Here is an 8952-nt window from a genome sequence, read left to right as displayed (position 1 = left end):
TGGGCGCAGTGGCGCACGCTTGTAATCCCTGCTCTTGGAAGGCTGAGACAGGAAGATCGCACAAGTTCAAAGCCAGCCTCAGCTACTTAGTGAGGCTCTCAGCAACTTAGTGAGACCCTGTTTCCAAATAAAATAGAAAATTGGTCTGGGAGTATAGCCCGGAAGTAGAAAGCCTCTGGATTCCACCCAAGTACCACAGGAAAAAAAAAAGAATAAGAAATAGCACTGGAGGTATAGAATGCCCCTGGGTTCCATCTCATGTACACAAAAAAGTTAATGAAAATGTCGGAACAGTTTACAGGTAAACTGAACCTGTGTTCAAATACCCAACACACACACACACACACACACAGAAATGTGGACCTGCCCTGGTCCAGGTGTGGAGCAGAAAGCAGGAGGGGGCGCTGAAGCACAGAGCCGGACGCTGTTGAAGGAATTTAGTCTTTATTTCCACTGCCTAAAAACACGGTAAGAAAACAGTATAGAAAAAGAGGCTCAGACAGCTGCTCACCCCCCTCTGACCAGGCTGATTGTAAGAGCTGTTGACCTATTGCAAATAGCGACAAAAGGCACAAGCTCTCCGCTGAATATACCAGTCAGAGTATGCACATGAGACCTTTGGTCCAGATTATATATTGAAACCTCCTCCAACTCACAGTCCAGGAACACAGCCGTCCTCCTGACGCTGGGCTCCCCCCTGGCTGTGTGAACTGCTCCAGGTCCTCAGCAGTCCTTGCTGAGGTCCTCTCTCATCCAGCCTTTTTCGCAGGAAGACCTCTGGCGCACGCCGAGGGCCCACCTACCTACCCCTCTCACTTCTATTTCCCAGAAATGTCTCCTGCTGCTAAATCTCTGGTCATTCTGCACAGCGGCAAAGAATTCTGGCTCGGGAAGGGCGTGGGATTCCTTGCTCAGAAAGGTCACCTGTCCCTGTTTGCTGAGGCCAGAGGGTCGGGGTTGGGCAGCCCGAGGGTTGAAGGTCAAGTCACCTGAAATGTGCAGATGATTTTGCACAGGCCGAAGCAGTGCGGGGGGAATCTAGGGCTCTCAGCCTGCAATTTCCATGAGCACAGGGCTGGGGGGTACACGTCTTCACACCTGGCCTTAAGGCCGCCGAGACTTCTCACGAAGTCCAGGCCGGGTCCCAGCCACTTCTCTCTGATCTCACCCAGCCGGTCTCTGATGAAGTTCATGTGGCCTGACATTTTTTTATAGATGTCCCTCAGTCTCCCTCAGTCTGTAGAGGAAACAGCACTGATTTTCAAGGAACATCTTCTCCATGTCTAATCTTGCCATATTCAAGAAGCGCTTCAGTTCTTCGAATTCAAGATCTAATTCTTCCTTCTGCTTTGTCATCTCCTCCCTCAAGAAAACCCATCTTTTTTTTTTAGTAGAGGCTTTCTACCTCTGGGCTATACTCTCAGATTTTTTTTTTTTTTTTTTTTTGGTGGTACTGGGGTTCCTGGAAGCCCTTCTACCTCCGGGCTACACTCCCAGACCTATTTTTACATTTTTATTTGGAAACAGGGTCTCCTAAGCCAGCGCGCGCGGCTAGCTTCGAACCTGCGCGATCCTCCTGTCTCTGCCTCCCAAGCGCGGGGATTACAAGCGTGCGCCACCACGCCCGGCTAAGAAAACCCATCTTGAAAGCTCCATTTGCAGCCTGACTTTCGACATCTGGGATCTGCCCCCTCAGAACTCCCAGTACCTCCTGAGCTTCTCCCTGCAGTGATCGGCAGCTTGGGGGATGGGACACAGCGCGTGGCCCCGGTGGTCGCTGGAGGCCCTGCACTGGGGACACAGGAGCTGCAGGTCCTGCTCGCAGAACCAGCGCAGAGCCTCCTGGTGCTCCTCACAGCGGGGTCTCCTGTCCGGCAGGCGCTGGATGGCCTCCACCAGGCGCCACAGCTGGGTGTTCCTCCTGGGGTTCCTGTCCCGGCAGGGGTGGCAGCAGACAGGACAGGGACAGGTGGTGCCTTGCAGACCTTGCCACCGCCCGAGGAGGCAAGAGCCACAGAAGTTGTGCCCACATTCAATGGTCACCGCGTCTCTCAGGTAATCCAGGCAGAGGGGGCAGGCGGCCTCTGCCTGCAGCTTCTCGATCAAGGCCTGAGTATCCATGGGCACCGGGTCCGAGGAGAACGGCACTCGGGCTAGGCTTTTGCTCCAGGAACCCCCGGCAGACCAGGCCAGCGCTCAGCGGCCCCTCTCCTGATGGACTCTGCGCTGGACCTGCTCCTGTCTCTTCAGGTCCAGATATAGGAGTAGGGATGCCTGCGTGGCCCTGCCCCTGGTCCCCAAAACTAGCTCAACTTGCCTGTTTAATGGTATCAGTAAAAAAAAAAAAAAAACAATATTCAAGTGATGAAATCCACAACTGTAGGGAATTCCAGGCTGCAGGACACTCAGATCAGCTGGCCAGGGTTCTTAAAACAAAACCAAAACAGTCTATTAATAAAGCAATGAAGAACATATACACCAATCATAAGAACTGAATTTTTATCCCATTGAATATACATTCTTTTGAAATACAATACGCCAGGCATGGTGGCATAAGTTTGTAATCCTAGTACTTGGGAGGATGAGACAGGAGGATTGCGGTTCTTGGCCACCCTCAGCTACTGAGTGAGGAACTCAGCAACTCAGTAAGATCCTGTTTCAAAATAAAGAATGAAAAAAAAAAACCCATAAAAACAAGGCTGGGAGCCTGGCGAGGTGGGCATGCTTGTAATCACAGCATTCCGGCGGTTGGCTGAGACTGAAGAACCACGGTTCGTGGACAGCCCCAGCTAATTAGTCAGGCCATCCATAACCTAGTAAGACCCTCAAATGACCCTAGTGAGATCCAAAATAAAGAATAAAAAATAGGGCCAAGAGTAGCTCAGGTCGAATCCCCTTGGGTTCTATCCCTAGACCAAAAAAAAAAAAAAAAAAAAAAAAAAATAGAGCTGGGGCCTGGCATGGTGGCGCACGCTTGTAAGGCAGAGACAGGAGGATTGCGCGGGTTCAAAGCCAGCCGCGCTGGCTTAGGAGACCCTGTTTTCAAATAAAAAAAGTATAAAATAGGGCTGGGATTGTAGCCCAGAGGTAGAAGGGCTTCCAGGAACCCCAGTACCACCAAAAAAAAAAAAAAAAAAAAAAGGGCTGGGGATATAGCTCAGAGGTAAATGCCCCGGGTTTCAAAGTCTAGTTCCACAAAATTAAGTAAATAAATATTGCATATTACTCAAGAACATGCCTGTAATCCCAGGATTTGGGAGGCGGAGAGGAGGATCACACCTCAAAGCCATCTCAGACACTTAGCAAAACCCTGTTTCAAAATGAAAAACAGGGAGTGCAGCCTGGGGTTAGAATGCTCCTGGCTTCAAACCCCAGTACCGCCTGGCGTGCTGGCACCTGCTTGTAATCCTCGCACTTGGGAGGCTGAGTCAGGAGGATCGGGCAGGTTCGAGCCAGCTTCAGTTGGCTTAAGGGGCCCTTTTTCCAAGCCCCTGGGTTCCATCACCAGTACCACAAAAAAAAAAAAAAGTGTTATTAAAATAAAATAAATTAAGTGTTTTGGTATAGCTCAGAGCTACCAAGCCCCTGGGTTCAATCAAGACCTGTAATAACCTTGACCCAGTATAATAGACACATTTCTAATTTTTATTTATTACTACTGAGATTGAGTCCCTGTGCATTCTACCTCTGGGCCACACCCCACGCCCTGAGTAGGTGAAGCTGGCTGCAAACCTTTGACGCTCCTGTTTCAGCCTCTAAATTCTGGATTAGCTTGGGCCACTGCACCCTGTTTTCTATTGATTTTATTTTGCAACAAGATCTCACTAATTTGCCAAGGGCCTCCAGAAGTTGCTGAGTCCTAGGACCTCTGATCCTCCTGTCTGAGCCTTGAAGAAGAGGTTAAGGGCCTGGGCCTCCAACCTGCTTAAATCAACAGTTCTAATCCCTGAGAGGATTAAGACACTCTGGGTTTGGTTGCCTGAGGCTGGAACTAAAGAGTTCCAGAAAGTTGCAGGAAGAAGCTGAGATTAGGGCGGGGCACAGAGCACTTTCAGGGATCCAGACTCAGGGAGCAGCAGGAGACATGGCTGCTTGCCCTGCCTGGCAGAGGTGGAGTGGTCAGAAGAGCAAGCCTGGGGGAGAGCAAGGATCCAGGCGCCCAGGGCTGCACCCAGCACCTGGGGCCAATGGTACGGGGCCCCTGAGGAGGGCACTGGTCCTGGCTGCAGACCTGGGGCACAGCAGGTGCTCAGGGCCTAGCTCGCAACACCCATACTGTCAGTTAGGGCACTGCGGGGAGGGAGGGAGGGCGCCTGGCCTCCTCCCACCACCCTCTCCAAAACTGCCAGGCCTGATCCCCCAGCCCAACAGCGCCTCCCCAGGCAGCTCTCCACACTCAGGGTCTCAGCATGGTCCTGCAGCCTGAGGACTTGGCTCTGGGGCTCCGTGTTCCCATCCACATGGCCTCCTGATCACGAACCTCCCTCTGCGGCATCCAGGAGGAGTCCACGCGGGCCTCAACCAGGGCGTGGGAGCCTGGAGCGCTGGACGGGAGTCCTCTCCATCCCACACTAAGGAGACCTGGGCCCAGGCTTGTCGGCTTTAGGGAGTTTGCATCTGGGCCTCGCTCACTGAAGAGCAGGAGTCCTGGCAGAGGGCTTACTGAGCTCATGCTGAGGTGGCGCAGGGGTCCTGCCTGGCCTCTCCCCCCTATCAAGCTCCTGCTTCACACTGAGCCAGCCCAGCCCCAGCAGACACTGTAACTGGATGCCCATTTGGGGCTCCCTGGGCCAGGGCCACCTCTAGGCAGGCACAGGGCATCTGGAGCCTGGGTCTTCTACACCCTGACCCCCACCGCAGGGCCCATCTCCCCACTTACCTGAGCAGGCCCTGGGAGGTCCTGGAGCTGGGTCTGGCACAGGACTGTGAGTCAGCTGGGGCCACACTGTGTGGTTGGGGCTAAGCCCAGGGCTTATATGCCCTGCTAGGAGGAGGGGCTTAGGTCCCACCCACTGGAAGCTGCTGGCTCCTCCTCGGGGAGGGAGGGAAGGAGGGAGAGAGGTCCAGGTGGAGAGCTAAGAGTGCTGGGGATCCTGCTGTGGGGAGGGGGCTGCTGGGCCAGGGGCTCAGCTGCTGCAGTGATAGGCTGGCTCCGCCACAGCCCGGTGAGCCCCCCTTAGGCTATCAAAAGCTTTAGTTCACAGGGCCTGGTGGCACATACTTCTCATCCTGTACTTGGGAGGCTGAGATGGAAGGGTTACAAGTTCTTAGAGACCTCACCATCAATTTAGTAAAACTCTCAGCAACCTAGCTACACCCTGTTTCAAATTTAAATATATATATATAATCCCTGCATGGTCACCCTTGTAATTCTAGTACTTGGGAAGCTGAAACCAGAGGATCACCAGTTCACTGCCAGCCTCAGCTCCTTAGTGGGGCCAGAATACCATGGGGCATGGTGGCGCACCCTTGTAATCCCATCACTTGGGAGGCTGAGACAGGAGGCTCCCGGTTCAGGGACAGCCCAGCTTCCTAGTGAAGTCCTTTGCAACTCAGTGAGTCCCTTTTTCAAAATAAAGAGTAAAAACTAGGGCTTGTGGTATAGCTCAAACGTAGAATGCCCCTGCCTTCCATCCCTAGGACTGCAAATAAATAGGTAAAGAAATAAATAAGTAAACAAATAAAGAATACAAAATAGGGATGGAGTGTAGCTTGGAGGTAGAATGACGCTGGGTTCATCCCCAGCACCACAAAATAAATAAGTAAATGGATAAATAAATAAAAATAAAATGACTTGGTGTGTAGTCAAAGGTAGAACAGCCCTGTGTTTAATCTTCAGCAACAGAAAAAATGAATACGTTTATTTATTTATTTATTTTTGTGCTGTTGTGGACAGACTCAGGGGCATTCTACCTCAAAGCTACACCCCAAAGTCTATTTTATTTTTATTTTGAAACAGTGGCTCACCTAGTTGTGGAGGGCCTTACTAAGTTGCTGAGGGTGGCCACAATCTTGGACTCTCCGCAGCCTCTCAAGTACTGAGATTTTTTGGGGGTGGGGTTGTCCTGGGGATGGAAGCCAGGGGCATTCTACCTCCGAGCTACACGTTCTGCCCTATTTTTTTCTTCTCTATTTTATTTTATTTTATTTTATTTTACTTTTTTGGTACTGTAGGTGGAACCCAGGGGCTTTTCTCCCTCCAGGCTACACTCCCAGACCTATTTTATAATTTTTTTGGAAACAGGGTCTCATTAAGTTGATGAAAGCCTCACTAAGTAGCTGAGGCTGGCTTTGAAACTGTGGGATCCTCTTGTCCCAGCCTCCCAAGTGCTAGGATTACAAACGTCTCCACCACGCCCGGCTCTTTATTTTAAAACAGGGCCTCACTAAATAGCCGAGGCAATCCTCCAGTCTCACCCTCCCAAAAGCTGGGATTATAAGCATGGGCCACCATGCAAGGCTAAAGCATATTATTGAGATTTTAAGTGTGTCCAACCACACCTGGCTGGTACTGCGGATTGAACCCAGGAGCACTCTACCTCTGAGCTACACGCCCCAGCTCTATTTTTATCTATTTTATAAAGAGTTTCATTAAGTTGTTGATCCTCCTATCTTAGATGCACAAGTACTGAGATTAAAAGAATTTACCACCACCGGTTTATTTCTTTTTCATTCTTAAAAAATTTGTTTCCAAGTTACTGAGGCTGGCCTGCAACCAGCAAGCCTCCTGCCTCAGGCTCCAGCTACTGGGATTATAGGGTGCACCGCCACACCCAGCTTCGGCAAGATCCAATACAGTGTATTATAGTATACAATTATATTGTCTTCTTTGTGGGTAAAATATGGGGTACAATAGGAAATTGTGCGAAGCCAGGTGTGGTGGAGCTTGGAATCCCAGTACTTGGGAGACTAAGAGAGTAGGATTAAAAGTTCAAGGCCAGAGTCTATGCTTTGGGAGGCCTTTTGCAATTTACTGAGAGCTTGTTTCAACATAAAATATAAAAAGGTCCAGGCAGAGCCGGGCATGATGGTGCAAGCTGGTAATCTCAGCATTCCAGAGGCTGAGACTGGAGGATCATGGTTTACGGACAGTGTCAGCTACTTAGTGAGGCCCTTTGCAACTTAGTGAGACCCTGTTTCAAAATAAAGAATAAAATATAGGGCAGGGGTGTAGATTGGAGGTAGAATGCCCCTGAGTTCCATCCCCAGTACTGCAAAAAAGAAAATATAATAATAATAATAATAATAATAATAATAATAATGCTGTGAGCGAGGCTTGGTGGTGCATATTTGTAATCCCAGCATTCAGGAGGTTAAGACCATAGGATCCTGGTTCTCAGACAGCCTCAGCTACTCAGTGAGGCCCTCTGCAACTTAGTGAGACCCTGTTTCAAAATAAAGAATAGAAGATGGCGACTGAGAAAAGCGGGGCTTAAGAGCCCCGCTAACAACAAATATCCATTACCACAAAATCAGCGCCTTTCAAAGCCAGAAAACAACATCACCAGAGAAACAAAAAAAATCACAAGGCTCCAGAGAGAAAGCGGACTGAGAACAGAGCCACAGAGGAGATCCTCACGCCCGAGGACGCGGCAGACGCGGCAGCAGTGCCATACTGCCGGCGAATTCATGGGACGGCCACAGCAAGCCGAGGGGAGCCGCTGCGGAACAGCCAGGCGGGATTTCTCGGCGCAGAGGACATCTAAAGCTCTCAGTGTCTGAGCTCAGCACACGCTGCAGGGATTCAGAGTGGAAATCAAAACCAAGAAAAAAAAAACGCCAGCCCAACAGCCGAGGGTGTAGCAGCGGCGGCAGCACCGAATTCACTACAGCTACATCTGCGTACTCAAGAACAGTGAGTCAAATTGCGGGCCACATAGGAGAAATCCCAGTACTGTACTCACTGGGACTTGACCCAGTGGGAGAGGGGCGGTGGCAGAGATATCACACCATAGGAGAACATGCAACCTGGCACCCCCCACGGTCTAAAGCAGCCTCTATCGACTCTCTGGGTCGGAGACTCTGTGATACAACCCAATAAAGGAGTAGTGGGGTCTGAGATACTACTGACTCGAGATCCAGAGCACCTTAAGTGAAGTCATAGTGACCCAAGGGAAGAACCCAGAGAAGGCACAAACTTCCGAAATCATGGGAAAGAGGAATAATACTGGAGCAATGAATGCTCACAACCCCACAACATCAGAACCCGATAAAACAGAAAATCAGAGATTTCTAGAAGATCAAATCAGGAAAATAACTGTAGAAATAATAGAGGTGCTTCGAAAAGAACTCAGAGAGAGCCAAAAAGAGATAAAGGATGCAATTAATGAAGTAAAGGCCTCAATTCAAAGCACAAACAACCGATTAGAACACATGGAGAACAGAATCTCGCTCTTAGAAGATGATCATTCCAAAAATGAACGCATAGTTTCTAATCTAGGAAAAAATATCCGACAGCAGGAATCTGATATTGAAGAAATATGGGTCCATTTTAAGAGAGCTAACCTAAGAATAATTGGAATAGAGGAGGGAAAAGAAAGTGAAACTAAAGGGATCAACAATCTCTTCAAGGAAGTAATAGCAGAAAATTGTCCAGACATAGAGCAAGAGGTCGATACGCAGGTCCAGGAAACTTATAGAACTCCCATTAGACAGGATCGGAGAAGAGGATCCCCACGCCACATAATTGTCAAAATGACCAATGTGGAAGCCAAGCAGAGAATCTTAAAGGCAACAAAAGCAAAGGGCCAAGTGACATTCAGAGGCAAACCAATTAGAATCACTCCAGACTTCCCAAACCAAGTTATGAGAGCCAGAAGGGCTTGGAGTTACATATTCCAAACTCTGAAAGAAAACAACTTCCAGCCAAAAATTTCCTACCCAGCAAAACTTTCTATCAAATTAGATGGAGAAATAAGAAGCTTCCATGACAAACAGAAACTGAAGGAATTT

General features: G+C 49.5%; 1 protein-coding gene across 1 annotated transcript; it reads right to left on the bottom strand.

Moving 5' to 3' along the window:
• Nucleotides 1-1692: 1692 nt before the first annotated feature.
• LOC308273104 (putative tripartite motif-containing protein 61) lies at nt 1693-2121 on the bottom strand (the record flags this gene model as incomplete). The annotated part of the gene is made up of 1 exon (XM_080710221.1): nt 1693-2121. The coding sequence occupies one exon, from the start codon at nt 2119-2121 to the stop codon at nt 1693-1695; it is 429 nt and encodes a 142-aa protein (XP_080566347.1).
• Nucleotides 2122-8952: the final 6831 nt, after the last annotated feature.

The sequence above is a fragment of the Muscardinus avellanarius genome (assembly GCF_963383645.1).
Source record: "Muscardinus avellanarius genome assembly, chromosome: 14".
Classification (NCBI taxonomy): domain Eukaryota; kingdom Metazoa; phylum Chordata; class Mammalia; order Rodentia; family Gliridae; genus Muscardinus; species Muscardinus avellanarius.
Note: the sequence above shows the minus strand (reverse complement) of the source record. Positions and strands in the feature narration are given on the sequence as shown.